General features: G+C 36.6%; 1 protein-coding gene across 1 annotated transcript in view; it reads left to right on the top strand.

Moving 5' to 3' along the window:
• Positions 1-19946, top strand: part of LOC107664113 (SPRY domain-containing protein 3-like) — a 63570-nt gene extending 43624 nt beyond the window's left edge. The window contains exons 8-12 of the mRNA XM_016454571.1: positions 4762-4911; positions 12493-12550; positions 15719-15838; positions 15993-16126; positions 18110-19946. Coding sequence (XP_016310057.1) covers positions 4762-4911; positions 12493-12550; positions 15719-15838; positions 15993-16126; positions 18110-18244 — 597 coding nt within the window. The 3' untranslated portion in view covers positions 18245-19946. The remainder of the gene's footprint in view (positions 1-4761; positions 4912-12492; positions 12551-15718; positions 15839-15992; positions 16127-18109) is intronic.
• The last annotated feature ends 1623 nt before the right edge of the window (positions 19947-21569 follow it).

Below are 21569 nucleotides of genomic sequence, written 5' to 3'. Positions count from 1 at the left end.
TTTTTGCCTTGAAAATTTTAATTTAGTTATTAATTCATGTTTCACCCTCTCGCTATCTACTTTGAATTAAACATGTAGCTTCTCAAACACCCACTGTTATGATTGGCTAATATTTTTGCATAGGAAAGCAGTATGAATGCTGACAACGGAGAAAATAATCCAGAATAACATTGAAGGGTTTTATAAATCTGTATCCAGCTGTTCGATCCAGCCCAGGTAGGTTATACCGCACCCTAAGTCGTAAATATTAAATAGCCATCAACAGATACATTACATTACTTATGGCTCGGCTGTGGGGTATAGTTATAGTTTTTAACCGCTCCATCTTTGATTAACAGCTTCTTGGCAATGCCTTCACCATATTTAACTGATTCACAAATAATCTAAGATGCAATGTCAAGCTAATTTATAGTCCCACATTAATGTAGTCGGGCGTTTTGTTAAATAATCTTAAAGGTGATCGTTTACCCAAATTCTGTCGTTATTTGTTCACCCTCATGCCGTTCCAAACCTGTATGGCTTACTTTCATATGTGGTAGGAAAAAAAAAAGATATTTTGAAGAATGTTTGGGTCCAAACAACATTGAATTCTATTTACTTTACTTGTAGGGGCAAAAAATTACTTAGACATTTTTCAAACTATTTTCTTTTGTGTTCCACAGAAGAAAGTAAGTGTCACAGGTTTGGAGGCCCTTCCACATGAGTAAACGATGACGAAATGTTCATTTTTGGGTATCCATTTAAGCTTATTTTTCCTAATGCTGGGCTCCTCCGGAAAGTCATGCCGGTTTCCACAGCCAGGAGCAGCACAATTATCTTAATCTTTTTAACTTGTCTCAACGTCTTAAAAAAATGTTAGCGAGGCACGCCATAACGGTCAAAGATGTCCGTCAAGTGTGCATTTCGCAGAAAAACAATTAAAATGTGCAGACTGACATTTTTTTCCAGCTATATGCAGCAGAGTGGACGTGACGAGCAGAACTTCTTTTAAATTAAAAACAAGGCACAGAGATGAATGAACATGTCTTATGTGAACGACCTCAAGCGGTACCTTTTTGTGTGCCGGAAAAGTGACTGTTCTGCACCATTTTTATTACTTCACCTACTGGGCACCAGTGAGCAGGTCATGGAAGTGATAATCTAAAAGTAGAAAGTAGTGCTTCGGTGGAGGCAATTATGTGCTGATGTGTTCAGTGAAATGTTGCAATGTTGCAGAAGGCTAATTTTTAATAGATTTATATAGTTTTGACTTCAACAAAATTTTGTAAGCAAAAAGATCCATTGTCAATAGTGTAGCAATGTATGAAGCATATAGAAGTCACTTTCAAACCAAGCTGCTCTCTGTTGGTCAATGACCAACTCCGTTAAACCCATTGCAAAGTCTTCATGTGGAAATCTTCATGAGGAAATCTGTGGAAACCAAATTTCTGATCACATGGATTCCTGAAATGACTGAATTTTGTCCCTTGAAATTTAGCAATAGCAACAGCGATAAATGTGATCGCACCATTACACAACGTGTTATTATAGTGCAATGAACTAGAAAATTAAAAAGGAACATTTTATCTCATGACCCATTATTCGTAAAAACAAATGAATTAACTTAAACAAATTTAGAAATTGTACTGGGATACCATGATGTAAACATACAAAAGTACTTTTCTATCATAGATCATTTGAAATAATTTTGTTTTGCTTATTTAGGACCATCTTGGACAGTGACAGGAATTCCTAGCGCTACACAAAACAGAGTCTGCATGTTGAGGCTTTTAATATATTGTTTTGTCAATTAAATGAGCAGCTGAATGCCAAGTACTTAACACTCTAAAGAACAAGGTGAATTAAGGATAAATTGCATTTAGACAGACTTCGAGTAACCGCTAGCCGACAGACGACTTATAACAACATCTTCAGAGATTTCGTCTGAGGCTGTCAAAACATAGACCCTATTTTAAAGACAAGAGACGAGCAAGACAAACATCTCAGCGGCTCCACTTGTGGGCGTTTCCCTCTTTGTGTCCTCCGCCTTTTCCACATTCTCTGCACTGTGACAGGAAGTTGTGGGACTCTCTTGCAATGTTGCACCTGTTGCCAGGGCAGCGGGTCAACAAAACAAGCTGCCGCCCCCACGTAGGTCTTTGGATGGTGACGTTCGAGAGCATGTCGGATCTGTCAGCACTGTTATCCGAGCATGCTGGGAGCTGTTGAGAGCCGTTAGGAGTGGTATAAATGTAGACAACCTCCCCATTACTCAGCATCAAGGAGGCAGGAAGGTGTGACTAGGTGCAATTTTGCCTCCATCCTCAAATGAGCAGGCAACTGTCCTGGCACAAAAGCTTGAAGAGGTTGATGTTAAAAAGAAGAGTCGGGATATCAGTTCCTTGGTGGGTGCATCCACCAGTGAGCATCAGGAGATGAGAAGAGAATGCCTTCCGTTCCAAAAACATGCATTCTTCCATATTGAACACCAATCAGTTTATTTGGATCGATCAAGTCTGCTTTGATCAAAGCAGCGGCTGATTGTTTGCAGGATTTTGCATCTTATTTTCTGTAGTTGATCAGTGGTTTTGATGTCAGCGGGGGATATTCTTGGACAACTGACAGCAATCTGTTCATGGCCATTTAAAGGCTCCGTTTGACTTTTGCACGCACGTTTTCGTGTTTTTCAAAATGTCTGGTCGTTACCAGCATGTGGTTGTACGAGGCCCCCGTCAGAGTCTCCGTCTGACCTGCAGTTGTCTAGCGGCGTAAACAAGGATACCAAAGGTTGTTGTAGATGGCATTGGCGAAATCTTTCCACTGCCTCAATAAAGTGCTGATTCTGACGCTGCAAACGGAAATTTCTAAGTAATTAATGACAACCAGTTGAAATTGAGTTTGAAACCAGCTGAAAGTAATCACCATGCTGTGTTGTGAGTTTAGAAGCTGTGCTGGGCCAGAAACAGAACGTGAGAGAAAGGCTGTTTCATGTGATGCCCAAAAGTGTTGTCTGGGTAGGCAGCTTACTACGTTTTTACTTGAAGGTAAAAATTTTACTTGATAATGTTTGGCATTGATAATGCCAAAAATGTTTTAATCTGAAGTTAAAGTTTTAAATCGAACATTTGAAAGTGCTTATGATACCCAGAAATGCTGTTAGGCACTAGGTTCTCAATTGAAGTACAGAAGTTTTGTCCTTTTTGACCGTTGACACATGCCAAAAAATGCAGTCTCCGTTGGGATGTTAACGTTTAAATTAAGCACCTGAAAGTGCACATGATGGCCAAAAATGTTGTTTAACTTTTAATCTGAAGGTTAATGATGTATAGGTAAGGCAGCTCACTAGGTTTCAAATTGAAGTGGTTTTAGCCATTGTTTTTGCCCATTTTGTTCTTTTTTGCCACTTTTTTCAATGCCCGAAAATTCTTTTCAAATATGCATATGATAACCAAATATGCAATTCAGTTTTGGTCTTTAAACTGACAGTTCAAAAGTGCATATAAGGCAGTCCATTAGGTTACATTTTTGACCTTTGATCACTTGAACAGACGTAGGATGCTTAAAAAGGTCATTTAGGTGGGCACTATTTCAAGGTTTAATCTAAAGTGTTTTGACTTGGCCTATGAATTGAATGTTTGAGTGTACGTTAGGCATCACTAGGTCGAGACGGTCCTTGGGAGATGGCTCACACTTGCATGATCTGTTGAATGAAACATTTGACCTTATGCCATGTCAAAATTGTTCCATTGGTATTTTTTTCTTTTCATTTGTAAGGCTAGGTAGGTGGGGCTGTCGAAAGATACCACTCACATGTCTGTAGTTGAAAGCCCATGCCCCACCCTCACTATCCCATGAACTTATTGAAGACAGGTCAACCTTTTATGTCTTCCCTAATAATCTTATTACATCTTTGCTAACACACCTGATGGAAAATATCAATCTGAAGATGTGTCATCACTCCTGTGTGCTTGGGTTTGCCCATACTTGATCTCATTTCATGTAGATTATTCTTCTAAATATTCTTCTCTAAGTGCCTTGAGCTCAAAACCATCACTCAAGGAATTTTTTCTTTGTATGTACACACCTCTGTTCAAAAGTGTAGGGTCTGTAAGACTTAAGATCAACAAGGCTGTATGTATTTGATCAAAAGTACAGTTATACTGTGAAATATTAATACAATTTAAAATATATATTTTTTATTTTAATGTATTTTAAAATGTAATTTATTCTTGTGATAGTAAAGCTGAATTTTCAGTATCATTACTTCAGTCTTCAGTGTCACATGATCCTTCAGAAATCATTCTAATATGCTGGTTTGCTGCTCAAGAAACCTTTTTTTTTTCTTTCTTCTTTGTAACAGTATAAAGTCTTTTGCTATCACTTTTGATCAATTTAATGCATCCTTGCCGAATGAAATTAAAGTTTTAATTTCTTTAAAAACAAAACCTCAACAGTAGTGTGTCTGAACATAAAACCTGAAACCAGTTTCAAGATGGCTTGTCATAAATCAAGATCTTCCTTTCCTTGAAAAACTGAGGCTTAGCCAGGTATGTTTGCAGTGCAACATATCCAATTTCCCAAACCTGCTCACAGCCAGGCTGACTATTTTTATAGATACATCTGGTTTATGCCAAGCTAACCTTAAACTGACCAAATAATCCACCTGACAAGATCCTGTTTCCACATGAGCAAACAGTTAAAAACACGATATTAAAACATGTATAATGATGTGTAATGCTCTATAATGTATCTAAATTAAGTCTATGATGTTTTCTGCCGTAGCTTCTGGAATATGTCGGGAAAGGGAAGAGCATCATGGACGTTGGTCTGGCTCAGGCCCGACAGCCCCTCACGACACGAAGTCACTACTTTGAAGTGGAGATTGTGGATCCCGGAGAGAAGTGCTACATCGCCCTGGGTCTAGCAAGAAGAGTAAGTCATTTGCTGTATTGTTCCACATTTATAAATTAGCTACTTGGTTTAAAAGCATCTGCTAAATCAGTGAATGTAGGGAAGTGCATGCACATATGGATAAAAATGACCACAGTGTCACACTATGGAGGTTAAATGCTTTGCAAATGCCATTTAGTTTTGTTGTTTTTTGGCAATAGTGTAGTCTTTTGATAAAAAATTCCCAATGTTTTTTTTTGGGTCAAGGAATGAACAAGAAGAGAAGTGTACAGTAAGCTCTGGATATACACCAAGATCGCAAATGCAGCTTCACAACCCTGTGTCCTCATAACAGTTAGAGTCTGACATTCTAAAATGCCCTGAGGTGCAGAATGCAAATAGAACAGAGGTTTGAGCAAATCACCTCAAACGAACAGGTCATTCGTCTGTCATGATTTACTCATCTTCAAGTCGATCCTCTATGACTTCATTTCTTCTGTCAAATGGTGTCCAGTGGCTGTCAGGCTCCAAAAATGCATCATAAAAGATTCATAAAAGTAGTTCAAATGACTCATGCAATATTACAAGTCTTTTTTAAAAACCTTACACAGTGATTGTACGAGCAACAGACCAGTTATTTACTTAAAAACCTTGCCTTGGGCATAGCTTTCAAATCTCACATTTCAAATCTGTTTAGAATATAATGTCCTTCAACTACTTTTTAATGTATTTATGGTGGTTTTGCCATTCCGTTTTGTTGTATGTAAAAGAGCAGTGTGAACTTTTTTAGTTTAGTGTTATTTATATGCGTTATATGTACATGTGCAGTGGTGCTCTGAAATGAGAAGGCAAAGTCCTCATTTTTTCTTTCTTTTTCTTTTTAAATGAAATGTAAATTCATGTCCCAGTCACATTTTCTTTCTTCATTACTTAGACAATCAAAAAAAGGGGAAAAAAACTATTCTATTTTATATTTTACTAGGGCTGCCCTCGACTGAAGATTTTTCTACATTTACATTTTCTACATTTTACATTTATTCCAAAATAATAATTCAAGGCAGAAACAGTGTAAACAATATATTTTATTTGTGAACTTATGTTCAGCTATTCTTTTTAATACCGTATTGGCCCGAATATAAGACGACCCTGATTATAAGACGACCCCCCTTTTTCCAGATGTACCTTTTGGAAAAAGGCTTTTTAAAAACCAAATCTTGTTTTTTCTCAGTAAAACACATTTTGTCTTCAATTATTTTCATATTGCATATTTTTCCTATTTTAATTTTAGTTTTGAAAGTATGGTAAAAACTGGTCAAATGTACCAACAATCACATTTAAAAAATATACACTTTTTGATATACCATTAAAAAAAAAAAACAGGTAGCCCATCTGAATTAGGACATTTAGGCTATCCATCTAATAGTAGCCTACCAAAATCTTATTAACAGTAGAAGTTAAATCTTACTGTAGTCTTCAAATCTGGGTACTGTCTTACGTTTTAAAATCACAAAGGGAGTTTAGTCCCATCAGGCTAACGTAACAGTCACGACTCATGCAGCTGTAAGGTTTTCTTTTTCTTTTTCTTTTGTTTTTACTCGCGATCTTTACAACACGCATTACATTACGTATTTCATGGCACACTCGTTTTATGCGTATTTGGCGCCACCTATTGTTGTGGGTGTATTATTGACGTCAAAGTCTAGACCCTGAATATAAGACGACCGCGTTTTTTTTCAGATGTATTTCCAAGAAAAAAACATCGTCTTATATTCGGGTCAATACGGTAGTTAACTTTTAACTATTTGTGAATTTTTCGGATCATCAGTCATCAAAGCTCTGTAAATTTTGGTCACAAACACGGAGATTAATTACTTTACATTTCGCCAAGCTGATTAATGTTATATTTTGTATTATTGCCGTTTTTTTTTATTTTTGTACTACAAATTATTTTCTCATCCAGTATTTTGAGGAGACACTGCCTCCCTTGCTTCCTCGGAGGAAACACCCTATAAAAACAATATTTTAAATGAGCTTTTATCTTTATCTTTACATTTTTAGTTTAGTTTTTTTATTATTATTATTTAGGTTTAATATTTTAATTTCAGCTCTAGTTTTAGTATGTGTTTATTTACATTTTGTAATTTTAGTGCAACGTTTTAAATTTTTGGTTTATAGTATTTCATCTAATATCTATATATTAGTTTAGCTTTATTTCAATTAACAAAAGTTTTTAATGGTTTCAGTTGTAGCTAGCGATAATAAGCCTAAATTACAAGGTTGAGTAAATGAGTTGTTTTTTTTGTTTTGTTTTTTTGTTTTTGAGTGAACTATTCCTTTAATCAGGAATAGTTAAGGTGGGGACAGGAACGTGACCACCGTGTTCTTCTCTCTTCCTGACGTCCTGTACAAGACCATGAAGAAAGTGGAGAGGGTAATTAGTCTCAGGTTGGGAACGGCAGATGGTAAACAAGTCTGTCATGTTGAGTCGTGCGAGGCCGCTGGTTGCTCAGAGAAACGGAGAGCAATTTGTTATTGTTTTTTTCTAATTTTGACGTTTGCTGGAACTTTGCATCTGCGTTTCATTAAGTATCAAATATCAGTTAAAGCATTGCTGCCTAATTACTGTTTACTCCCATTGGACGTGTACCGTGTTCCCTGCATCCTGTGGCTGGAGAGACGTTTACAAACAATGTGGTTGTTAATTGTTACAACATCAAGTGCGCGTATCACCTCTGCCGTTTGAGGAACAGCCGCGGAATGGCAACCAGCCTAGGTAATGGCAGGATCTCAGCTGCGGTGAGAACATCAGATGGGCAGAATTATAAGATAGTCTGTTCTCTGCCAGTCCCAGTTTCGGTCTGAGTATGATGGCGGATGTGGGGAGGAAGAACCGAGCTCTTATCTGCAATCAGTGAACCCTCACCCCCTGTGAACGGGGACTTTAGCTGGCCGTATGAGCTCGTACACATGCATCCGGAATATACACTGGGCTGCTAGGATGCAAGACAAAGATTTTCTTGGTTCTAACGAGGAGCGGAGGTGCGTACTGGAGCCTCAGCGGTCACGTCTGCGTGAATGAGTTCAACCCATATCACCTCCTGACCTGACCCTCTCGCACCAACCCTTTCCTTTGCTCTCATCCGGCTCTCTAGCACTTCCCATGGAGCAATCGCGGGAGTGTGTGTTCCTGAAAACCCTGGTGTCCTCATTTATTTTGGATATATGCACATTTCAAAGTGCAGATCAACTTTTGAAGTGTTCGGCACGAAGCACAACAGTCCATCTGTCACCAATCCATCTGACCTCTTCTGGCACTCCATTGTATTTTTGGGTGTTTCTTCAACTTTGGCCACTTTTAAGATATTAACAACTGCCTTGGAAAGATTTTTCCTTTAAAAAATATGTTTGCTGCTTTCCAAATGTCTTGTATTGGTAGATTTTATTGTTTTAACCTTGTATTTAACTCTTAACTGTGGAAATCCACCATTCAAATATGAATAGTTAAATGTTTAAAACAGATAATCTGAAAGAAAAATAAACAATTTCATTATGTATTATGCATACATATTATGTATTATGTATACACTGCAGTTTTAAATCATTTATGTTTTGGAAAGTCTCTTATTCCCCCCAATAATTTGAATATTTGAATATATTTTAAACTGTAATTTATTCCTGTGATATCAAAGCTGAATTTTCAGCATCATTACTCCAGTCTTCCGTGTTACAATATCCTTCAGAAATCCTTCTAATATAGTGATTTGCTGCTGAAATATTTATTATTATCAATGTTGAACACAGTTGTGCTACTTAATATTTTTGTCTTTTCTAACATTAGAAATGTCTTTTACTATGAATTTCTTTAGTCTTATACATCCCAAATTTTATGAATGTTTTACATTTTTAAATTAGAATTTTTTTTTTTTTTTTTTTTTAAATGAGACTGTCCCACAACTGTAGCATAATTTTGCCACTAGTAAAGTTTTTTCAAAAGTTAGTGCACTTTCTTGAGAAGAAATATGAGACAAGTTTATAAAAACAGAACATTTTTATTTCCAGTCAAGCTATAATTATCAAATTATGTAAAATGTGTGGAAATCTTATGTATTTAAAAAGCAATAAAAACTTGCTAGCAAGACAGAGAAGTTAGTTGTTTTATTCCAAAAATGCTTTAAATATCATTTCCACCACTATCATTTCTATCACACAATATTAAATGCATAAACTGAAGTGTGATTGAGTTGACACTTTCCAAAAAAAAAGGGAAAATATGGACAAGAATTCTCCTTTGATTTATATACATATACACTGTTGGACATTGTCAGGGGTGAAATTAAAAGCAGTATAAAGCAGCAGATAGTATATAGCTCTTATCCCTGGCTAGGCTTTTACTTTTACTCTTTCTAAAAGTGCTCATAGTTTATTGTTTCATGATGACAGCCATTCCCAGCACCCGTATTGTGGTGGTTGAGGGCAGGTACCCTCTTGGCCTAATCTCTGCACTATATGCCGTGTAGAGATGTGCATCTGCCTCCACCGGCAGCCTCTCCGCTACTTGTTGTCTTTGCCACAGTGTGGAAATGCAGGCAGCTCGAGTATCGCACATAAAAGCCCCGGGTGGATCTGATAGCGCTCTGCCGTGGACACACATGATACTGTTTGTGTTTCTTGGAAGCTCGATGCTTCTCTCTAATGGCTTTTGCAGTCTCCTCAGGGGGCCAAAACGCTATATGCATGAACAGCTCCTCTTCTCAAACAGGAGTATGCGGTATATAATTTCATTTGACAAATTAAAAAAAAAACTGTTATGTGGGTTGCTGGGCCGAGCGGGGTGATTGATGGCTTGTGTGCATTGCGTGGCATGCTGAAGTGTCTGTTTGCTTGTGTGTTTATACGCTGTACATGATATGGAACACAGATTTAATCGTACGAATGCACGGAATGCGCTATCATTTATCATGGTGTCAGGGCACAGATGTAAACTCATTGGAAATTAAGTAATGTTTGCAAACAGTTTACTTTGTCATGTGTCGTTCCAGAGAACGCCACTCCATTGTCTCTACATGTTTAGAGCTGTTTGTCAGATTCGCCTAAGGTATCATCATCATCCCCGTGCTTTCTGTTGCACAACTTCATCATCTAGTCCCGAGCTTCACCTACACCGGCGGACCGAGGGATGTTAAACGAGTCATCTTACTTTCTTAGAAAGGGACTTTGTGACTCGTTTAAAGTATCTGTCCCGTTTTAGGACAGTTTTGGTCCCCTGGTCTATGTTTTCTCCTCTTCCTTATTAGATAAACAGATGAAAAGATCTCGACTTGAACCATAACACAACCCTCTTTCAGCCTTAACCAAAACAGATCCCCTTGTAATCCTCTAGACCAGTGTTTCCCAACCTTTTTTTAGTCGCGGCACAAAAAATGATTTTTTACACGGCACCCCTGCTCTCGACAGACGGCACCCCGGTTGGGAAACATTGCTCTAGACGAGATTACAGAATGCCAGCAAATGGAATTCTGGCATTCTGCTCACCTGTGTTACACTTATTTTATTGTTGTTTTTGGAAAGAAATTATTTTAGGAATTAGTATTTATTTTTCTTAATGCATCATACGTGTATTCTTTTTGCATTTTTAATGCACACTGTTATGTATAATTTCTTTCCATAAGTAACTCTCTTAATTACAGCATCCACAATATTGTTACTGTGGCTACAATTAGTTGTCAACCAACACTACTGTTTAAAAGTTTGGGCTCAGTAAATGTTTATTAATTTAATTAAGATTTTCTTTTTTATTTGAAATAAATGAATTTTATTTAAAGAAATTAATACTTTTTTCCACAAGGATGCATTGATTAATTGCTCAAAAGTGAGAGTGAAGACTTGCAGTGTTACAAATTATTTCTAATTCAAATAAATGCTGTTCTTTTGAACTATATTCATCCAAGAATAAAAAGAAAAACAGACAAATGTATCACAGTTTCTAAAAACATAATAAGCAGCACATCTGTTTTCAACATTGATAATAATAAATGCTACTTGAGCTTTGAGCAGCAAATCAGCATATTAGAATGATTTCTGAAGGATGATGTGACACTGAAGACTGGTGTAATGATACTGAAAATCCCACCTTTCATCACAAATAAATTACATTTTAATATATATTCAAATGGAAAACAGTTATTTTAAACTATAATAATATTTCACAATATTACTAACATTTTGAGTTGTGAAAAATGTATTATCAAACATGAATTAGCATAACATTTTACAGCATTTATGTATTTGATTTTTGGTGCAAACAGACTTTAATAGTCTCTTCAAATGACAACAGAGAAATACAAAAATATATTTCCATGATGATTAACTGGAAAGTCATTCTCAGATCTTATCAAAATATTGGCTGCTCCCTGTGTTTCTGCTGGCATGGTGTGTCTGTATATGAAAAAACATAACCTTTGCAGCTATGTGACAGCGACACTTAAACCTAAAACAATGAGCTGCGATGCTGTAATTGTTTTCTGGCTGTAGAACTCAGTCGTCTCTCCACCACATTAATATGAAAGTGTTGAGTGAGATTGTTAAAAGTGAAAGCGTGTCAAGTTCATGTTTAGAGCAGGGCTTGAAAACGAAAAAATAAAATCCAATCGGTTGACTCCGAGCAGAATCGATATTTTAACGTTTCTGTTCCTGCGTTCCTCTGTATTATTATCGTTCTGAAACCGGTTTGCCTAGAACAAATACCAGTTAATAATGTTATTTTTTAAACTTTTTCTTTGCCTATAATAATAACAATAACTATAATAACAATAGCCTAATAATAATAATAAAGTACAGCGTTTTCTACTCAAAAAAGAAAAAAAAACAGGAAGAGATCTGGTATCTTAACCCGCTGTGCTTAGTCACAGCCAATACTGCATCATCTTTTCTAGATTTTGGCCCAATTATCGGCTACTAAACAAAAGGAAAAAAAATCTGTTAACGCTTTTAAGACATTCAAGTATTTTTTAAGATATTTCAAAATGTTTGCGGCATTGTTAAAAAAATGCTATTTGTATAACATTGCGTTTTGAGAGGGAAAAAAAAAACGTTGCGTAGGCTCATGTCGCATTTTATTAGGCTACATTCAGAAATAATGTGCTAAAATGCCGGTAAAGCTAAATGTTTACAAACATTATAAACACCATATATATATATCTTTAAAATATAATTTATTTCTGTGATGCAAAGCTGAATTTCCATCAGCCATTACTCCAGTCTAAAGTGTCACATGATCCTTCAGAAATCATTCTGATATGCTGATTTATTATTAGAATGATCAATGTTGGCAACAGTTGTGCTGCCAAATATATTTTTTTGGAAACTGCGATACTTTTTCAGGATTCTTTGATGAATAAAAAGTTAAAAAGAACAGCATTTATTCAAAATATAAATATTTTCTAACAGTATAAATCTTTGCTATCACTTCTTACCAATTTACAACATCCTTGCTGAATAAAAGTTTTAATTTCTTTCAAAAAAAGAAAGCCACTTCCATTGGTATCTGTAAAGCCAGACTGTTTTACTTGTCTAATTGTTAGAATATTTAGCTTATGTTTACTCATTCTTCCTCTCTTTTTTCAGGATTACCCAAAGAACAGGCATCCAGGATGGAGTCGAGGTTCTGTTGCATATCATGCAGGTGAGCTGTTATAAGTTTTTAAAGTTCAGTCTTTTGTAATTGTAACAGTCAGTATGTTTACATGCACAGTCATTTTTGTGCTACAGCAGGGTTTTTCATAGTCGGCAACTGTGGTTTCCAGAATTTTACTGTAAAAAATTAGGTAGCAGGATTTTAGGTTTTATGGATTGAACATAAATTTACAGCAAAAAATATATAATGTTAATTATATACCAACCTACTGATGCACTTACCACCATAAAAACACAAGTGAAATAAAATACTAGTATATAGAAGGTGCACGGTGTCATTTACACAAATGCTAAATACATCATGGTAACACACATGACACTAAAATAATGCAATAAACATGAATTTAACAACATTATATGTAACACAAAACCCTAATATACATTGAAGGATAAAATAAACTTAGTATTTGATATTTTTTGTTGCATGCTCAGGCCAGATATAGTCTGGTTAACATGCATGCTGGACGAAGCCAAGTTACAATGGCATTGTGTAGATCTGTTACATGGCATAATTTCATTCAGACTTAGTACATATAAAGTCTGAAATGAAACTTTGAATGTCTATGTAAAAGTACTCACTCTTTTCCCACATACAGTTCTATTTATACACACACACACCAGTACACATTCAGATCCTGTTTACATAAAGTTAGTTTTGTTTTCTCTGTTTTGTCATCTCTGGTTGTATTCCTATCACAGTTCATGCATGGATTACCCAGAATTCCTGCAGGTGGTGATTTTTTTTTAAGCTTTATTATTTGGCTCCTCTTCTCTTTTCAAGCCTACACATCTATGGGCACCATCACTACAGCTTGTCTGCTTTTACAGAGCTGCATTTATGGGGCATGTCTTTTCTGCGCCTCATTGCGGCACCCGCTGATGGAGGTCTGCCATTGGCACAGAAGCGGGTCAGATCAGGGGGGCATGACTCATTGTCCTGCCCTGATCTATAAGAGGCCCACATCTATAAGAGGCCCAGACTCATAATCCTGTTAGTCATCACGTAGAGACATGTTATAGCCACTGATATGTCGCTCTGGGGGTCGGCATCCTCACACGCATCACATCCAAAGACAGCGGGGCTATTCGTATCTAATGCTGGAAGAAATAATGCTGGAAGTCGGGGTGATGAATTTATTTGGAGTTTGGAACAAGCATACAATCCCCAGTCCTGCTTTAATTCATCCGCTGACCGTGCCAAGTGGGTCGAAATGGTTGGCAGAGAGTCGCTTCACCCCAAATCACTATTTTCAGTCTTGTTCGCTTCGTTTTAGCGGGGTACGTGACCCTTCCCCGTTAAGGTTACTTGAAAATGTTGATGGCACAAACAAGCAAATCGTTTTTCCGTTCTTAGCCGCCAGGCTCATAAAGCACCCTTCTTGTTTGCAGAAGTGAGTCTACATTCCCGGTCTTTTCCAGAGAACAGCTCTGACATTCGAGGAAAGCCCTCTCTGCACTCCGGTGTACCGTTTCCTGTCGGCTCGGGTGCCAGAGGGCCTAGAAGCTCTCCAGCAGGCTCTATTTTTAGTCGCCTTCCTCTCCCACAGCGGTCGCGGTGTTTGCAGAGTGTGGTGTTGGGACAGAGGCCCACATGGGAATCATAATGATACAGTGTCTTCGTCTCCCTCCGCATGTTCAGATAGGGATTGTTTAAACAGTATCCTGAGCTGGGAAACGGGTCCCATGACAACTCCACAAATATTTACCAGCCACACACTGCAAGAGGGTTTTTTGTCTGCAGGCTACCTTTCCGTGTTTTTCTTTCACTTGCTCTTGATTGTTGTTGTCTCTTTGTTTTGTTATCTTCTTATATAAAGAGAACTTCGACTTAGAAGAAAGAAACGTACAGAGGCATGAAAGCACATCTCCTTTCATCCTGTCAGTTTCTGGATGAAGAGTATAAGACTTCTCTGGATCATTAAGAGCAAATGTGTGAGGAATGCAGCATTAGTGCTTTTAGGTTCACGTCAGGTCTTGACAACGCTCTGATGCAAAGCACTAACTTTCGCATTTCTGCTTTATGTCCTAAAATTCATTCAGATGATTAGTTTTCACCTCCATCATTGAGTGTAAAGGGGTCAGCCTTTAAAAAGATAATGAGACGAGATACAGAAACAAATATTATGAAATCAAACACTGTGTAAATCACTCATTTTGCCTATGGTGGTACTGTCCAACAGCGACACCAGCAGATGACGTTTCAGGTGGAGGTAGCGCTTAAATTAATAGAGCACCTCCATGTGACCATAATGATACCTGTTTAACAGGGATTTTCTGTACGAAAAGATGAAAAATAAAAGATACACAAAATATGCTTTTTTGTATTATTGTATTTATGTAGATTTGAAGCCATGTGAAAATGTTTAAAGGCATCAGCTTGATCAGACTCCGTTACCCCATATGGTAATACCATGGTACTTTTGGTGTTTTTTGTTTCATTAATTTGTGTTACATGTGAAAAAATAGGTTACGGAGCATTTTCCAAATATGATAACTATAACTGTACACATGGTACACTACCGTTCAAAAGTTTGGGGTTGGTATGAATTTTTTTTTTGTTTGTTTTTTTGAAAGAAGTCACTTATGCTCACCGAGGCAGTAAAAATCCAACAAAAACAGAAACATTATGAAATATTACAAATTAAAATAACTGTTTTGTATTTTATTATATTTTAACACATTATTTATTCCTGTGATGTAAAGCTGAATTTTCAGCATTATGACTCCAGTCTTCAGTGTCACATGATCCTTCAGAAATCATTCTAATATGCTGATTTGTGCTGCTTCATATTTTTTTAGAAACCATAATACATTTTTCCAGGACTTTATGATGAATAAAAAGATATAAAGAGCAGCATTCATTTTAAATAGAAATCTTTTTTTTAAACATTTTAAATGTTTTCTTTTGATCAATTTAATGCATTCTTGCTGAATACAAGTATTTATTTCTTTAAAAATTTACCAACTCTTGGATGGTAGTGTAAATATACACACTAGTCCAGTTTTTTCTGATTGACCTTAGAGTTGTTCCTCAATTTTTCAGTGTATTAATGGCCAGGATATATGTAGAGTTAATTTGCATATGCATTTTGATGTAAAATCGTGGTTTATTAATGAAAGTAGCTGCATTTGAACTGCCCATCATATCTGCTCATAGATGACGGGAAGATCTTCCATGGAAGTGGAGTAGGAGACCAGTTTGGCCCTCGCTGTTTTGAAGGGGACATCATGGGCTGTGGAATAATGTTTCCTCGGGACTATGTGCTGGACTATGAAGGTAAGAACATGTATATGGTGCAGAAATTCCCGTTTTGTTCACATTACTGCCAATGCATACTTGAAAATACATACTTTGATCAATTTAGCATGCTTCTCAGGACTGTAGTCCAAGTTTTTAGATGTGCATCCAGCTCAATTGGTTTCTCTGTCAGATGAAATGGACGACTGGGATGCTGCTGATGTACAACCAAAGCAGGGGCGTGTCGAAAATTTACTGTATTTGAACGATGAAGACGAGGAAGAGGGAGATGATCCAGAACAAGAACATGAGGGCCAAAAGGTTATGGTGAGTATTTTTAAAAATGTTTTTATGATATAAACAATTTGATTTATTGTAAAGGCAGATTCAGATTTAAAGGGATAGTTCACCCAAAAATTGTCATTAATTACTCACCCTCATGTCGTTCCAAACCCGTAAGACCTTTGTTCATCTTCAGAACACAAATTAAGATATTTTGATGAATTCTGAGAGCTCTCTGACCCTCCCATAGACAGCAAGGATTTTTTCGGAAAAAAAGTCTCTTTTGCTCACCAAGGCTACATTTATTTGATTAAAAACCCTGTGAAAGTAATATTATGAAATATTATTACAATTATTGGTTTTCTATTTCAAAATATTTAAATGTAATTTATTCCTGTTATGTTAAAGGGCTATTTCACCCAAAAATGAAAATTCTGTCATTAATTACTCACCCTCATGTCGTTCCAAATCCGTAAGACCCCCGTTCATCTTTGGAACACAAATTAAGATATTTTTTATGAATTCTGAGAGCTCTTTGACCCTCAATGTAATTACCACGATCAAGGTGCAGATACGTAGCAAGGAGATCGGTAAAATAATCCATGTGACATCAGGGATTCAACCGTAATATTACGAAGCTACGAGAATACATTTTGTACGCAAAGAAAACAAATAATGACTTTATTCAACAATTTGTCCTCCGCGTCACCCTATAGCGCCATTTTAGAGAATATCCACTGAACGTAAACGGCGTATGCTGTTCTGTGTCAGCTGCGCCACGTGGATAAGTTTTTTACGTTGTACGTACGCTTTGATTTGAACGAAAACAACGTATCCGCGTGGCGCATCTGACAGAACAGCGTACGCCGTTTACGTTCAGTGGATATTCTCTAAAATGGCACGGAGGGTGACTCGGAGGAGACGAAAGAGCTCTCAGATTTCATCAAAAATATCTTAATTTGTGTTTTGAAGATGAACGGAGCTCTTACGGGTTTGGAACGACATGAGGGTGAGTAATTAATGACAGAATTTTCATTTTTGGGTGAAATAGCCCTTTAACATAACAGGAATAAATTACATTTAAATATTTTGAAATAGAAAACCAATAATTGTAATAATATTTCATAATATTACTTTCACAGGGTTTTTAATCAAATAAATGTAGCCTTGGTGAGCAAAAGAGACTTTTTTTCCGAAAACATTAAACATCATATTTATTTCTAACTTTTGACCTGTAGTGTGTGCATATATTTTAATGTAATAGTTTAATGTGTGTGTGTGTGTGTGTGTGTGTGTGTGTGTTTGTTAATGTATGCATGTATGTATGTATGTCTCCTAACTTAATGACTTTTTAGGCCACAAAATAAATTGTTACTTCTACTGAAGTGCTTAAAGCCTCAGTTCTGACAGCTAAAACAAATTAATCATCGTTATTTGTTGTTTTTAAGCCGGTTGGAGTTGGTCATTCATCAAGTCAAATGTTTTAAGCTTGCAGAAGATTAATACATTGAGGTCTCCCAGTGGGACGTTACACTATCAAGAGCCTTCCATGCCAAAAATTGCACTGCGCGACTCTGTAATAATCAGCGAGTTTCTGACTGTCGACTCGACACGATGGCTTAACCACAGTGCTGGTCGTTTTTGCCCACTGGGTGAGAGTTAAGATGCTCGCTTCCACACTTATGCAACAATACGAATAAGCTCGATATCTCATAAGAGACGTCTTCTTGAGAGTACAGGATATCCCAGATGCGGACAAGATGAATTTGCTCTGAGATATTTCAGTCAGTCGCCTGGAAAGGCTTATTAGTTCTAAAAGAACACCGAATACCCTCAGTGCTCAAAAACAGATGTTTGCCAAGTGTTTTCTTGTCCTCATCATGTGTCCCGAAGAGTTTTGGAACTAGCGTGTAGCAAGACCGTCAGACGCCCAGTCTCAGCCCTGTAGCTATGGAAATGCTGACTCACTCTCTTCCCTCTCCAGCTGTGGAAATGCTGACTCACTGTTGCCCCTCTGTGCTCATCTAGGTGTTCTTCACCCGGAACGGCAAGATTATCGGCAGGAGGGAAGTGGTTGTCCCGGCCGGAGGGTTTTACCCCACTATCGGGATGCTCAGCAGCGGAGAAAAGGTGAAGGTGGACCTCCATCCTCTCAGTGGATAATAAACGAGGAACTCCACATCTCCAAGCCACAAGCGGATAGAAAAGACCCAAAAATTTATGCTGAGATTTCTCTCGTCTTTTTGACATTTCAAGGCACTTCAAAATGCAATTTTAACACATCTAACACTCCAGTGCATGTTTCTTCTACAGCGATCACCTCAGCTTCAAACCACATATAGAGGGGTTTGTGGCATCAAATGGTTAATATTGGGCCTCAAAAGAACTGTTGACCGAAAAAAAGATACATTTTGTTTATTGAAAATGCGTAGAAAATATTAAATTATATATTTTTTATGTACATGTACATATGTAAATGTACGTATTGGCTGCTACACAAACATTTATTTAGCAAAATCAATCATGATATTAATAAACAACTAGACACCCTAGAGAAACAAAGATATGGCATGAGGGTGTTAATAATTATTAATAAATGATAAATACATATAATAATGTTAAAAATAACTTCAGCGTTTTCCACAAGCACTCCCTCTCACAAATGACTTGTGAAGGTGATGAAAACATATTACGGTTATTTTTCTTATTGTGATTCATGCCATTTTTCGCTATTATTTCTATCTGAAAATGAGCGGTTGAGGGGAAGGTGTTTGCCAGTGGATAGCATGGAGTAATTGCTAATTGTGACGTCAGCGGAGGCGAGTTGTATTGTCTCCTGTTGTGTATCATACACTCATCCGTCATCAGGAAACGCATGATGAGAGAGCAACACACCGAATCGGCTACTTCATGTTTATTTGTTCATGAATGCATCTTAAACCAGTTATGCTTATTTAGTTCAGGCTTTTCTGTGAATGTAGATTTTTTTACATCAGCTAGTGGACATTTTATCAGATATTTCAGGGCAGACGCCACATTGGAGTCAGAAAACATGGAGCTGTTTATTCAGGAATTGTCCACTGTAATGTGAGCTAGTCTGGTTCACAAATGCTACAAGCACTTTAGAGACGCCTCAACTTAAGCTGATAGTCTGATGGGCGAGCGGCTGTGATGCTGCGCTCTAGACTTCTCAACAGATGCCATTTTGCACACCTCGCTGTTGCAGTAATGCCCTTCCTCTTCTGTCCTGTTACATATCACATATTACATTCTTTGCCAAATTTAATGTCGAATTTTGTCCCTTTCAATATATTTTCTCCTCCAACACGTCTTATGAACAAAGTTTGAATGATATTAAATTTTTCTCTATATTGCCATAATTTAGTTTCTTAAGTTAAATCCTAGTTGAATCTCAGGACGTTGGTTATGTTCAGAATGAGATACTAGCTTACTGCATACTGCACAGTGTATACTGTATGTCTACATTTTTTTAAGAATTTGAGAAAGTGCAAAATATTGGAAGCTTGTTTTGGCCATGGGATTAAAAAAAAAGTCATTGACTTTTTATCTAACAATTCAGACTTTTTTCTCGCAAAAGGTTTGTACCTTACGATTCTTTTTTTTTTCTATTGTGGAATAGAAACTCACAATTCGATAAAAAAGTCCAAATTGGGAGATAAAAAAGTCGGAATTACCTCATTCATTTTTAATTCTGTGGCAGGAGCAAAAAAACAAAACTTAATCTGAATTGTGAGATTAAAAAAAATGTAATTCCATGGCGAGAAACAGAATTGCGAGAAGTTAGAATTCTGTGGGAGAAAGTCGGCATTCAAAAGTTTTTTTCCCTAATAGTGAGAAAAAGTTACAATTACTTTTTTTTTTTTTTTTATCCCTTGGCGGAATCGGGCTTCCATACAAAATTCAAAGATAACTTATATTGTTGTCACATAACCTCACCGCATCATCTTGAATGCAGAGAGTGAAATTCAGTTGTTGTATGTGTTTTTTTCTTACACAAAATTGGATCAAAATATAACTTGTTTTAAAATAGCAGTGCGATCGTATAAAGTAAGTTAGTGTTCAATGGCCATTCTGGAATTGGAAGGTCATGCTAAGTGCAATACATTGTGGGAAATGCTACTGCACTATGCACATTTTGGCATTTCTATGCGTAAATGTTAATGCTATGCACAGTATACTGCAGAAATAATAAGAATGGTATGCTATTCTGAATATAGCCATAGTCATATTTGACAGGATGCATGGGGTTTCGAAGCACCTGCATCATTGAATAAGGAGCTTTGATTTATTCACCTGAAAGTTCCACAGTGATTTATAACACCCTGCATATTTATCATAGACTATTTTCTGCTACCTAAAATACATTAAATGAGAACAGATGAGAAAAATGGTCATTCTAAAGAGAAGAATGGGTGTCACCGTCTACTAAAGCCTTTCTATTTAGTGGTGAAATTAATATTCCAGATCAGATCATTTAACATAAAGAATTGCTTGTGTTCCAGACATAAATTGACAGCACAGGGAAGCCAAAACCAAATACCTCTATCAGTTAAGCTTATGCAAAAAGCCAAGCGGTTGTCCTCTCCAAGATCATCTGAATTCCTCCACTGGAATGTGGTTGCTTGGCGCATAAATGGGTGATGATCGTTTTGCTTTCACACAGTCTTCTTACTAAATGGAGACTTGTGTTGAAGATGTTGATGTGTTGCTCTAATTGTAGCATGCACTCTTTTGCTAATGTGTACATAATAAAGAAATGGTTATTTCCACACAAACTGTACTTGGGATTGCAGTCAAATTCCTTTACATACATTTTATACCTCCAGGGATGCTATTTAAAAAAAAAATAAAAACTTTGAATCCTGTCTGTTTGAAGGGTATAAAGAAGTTGATGTATTTTATGCATTGTCAACTAGAAATGAATTGGAGACCGTTTTGTGTGAACATTTTTACTTGGATGGTGTAAAGTTTAATGACCAGAGACATTGAAATTTAGGTTTTCCCCACTGATAATGTCTGTCTCAGCTCAAAATAGATACAGCTACCATATTCATACAAATAATATTTAAACTGCTGTTGTTATGTGTAAATGAGATTGCTCTGGCTCAAACTAATAATGATAGCAGGACACAGAAAAAAATGTTAGGTTATCAAACTGTGACCAGTGGGAAAACACTAATTTTTGAATAGGTAAGAGTCTAATAATAAAACTGCAGATTTCAAAGTGTTGTTGCATTAAAAGAAACCAAATTACCAATTATTATGCATTTATTCTTGGTATATCATATCCTTTTCCCAAACAATTGCATGTTAGTGATTTTTATATATTAATCTCATATATATATCAAAATTAGTAGCTCGTTTGAAGTTTTGTAGTGAGTCTTATTGAGCAACTGATCAATTATTAACTGATTTTCCCACTGGTTACAGTTACAGCCAAAAATAAACACCATACTTCAAATACTTT

The sequence above is a fragment of the Sinocyclocheilus anshuiensis genome, unplaced genomic scaffold, assembly GCF_001515605.1.
Source record: "Sinocyclocheilus anshuiensis isolate Anshui unplaced genomic scaffold, SAMN03320099.WGS_v1.1 scaffold67, whole genome shotgun sequence".
Taxonomy (NCBI): domain Eukaryota; kingdom Metazoa; phylum Chordata; class Actinopteri; order Cypriniformes; family Cyprinidae; genus Sinocyclocheilus; species Sinocyclocheilus anshuiensis.
Note: the sequence above shows the minus strand (reverse complement) of the source record. Positions and strands in the feature narration are given on the sequence as shown.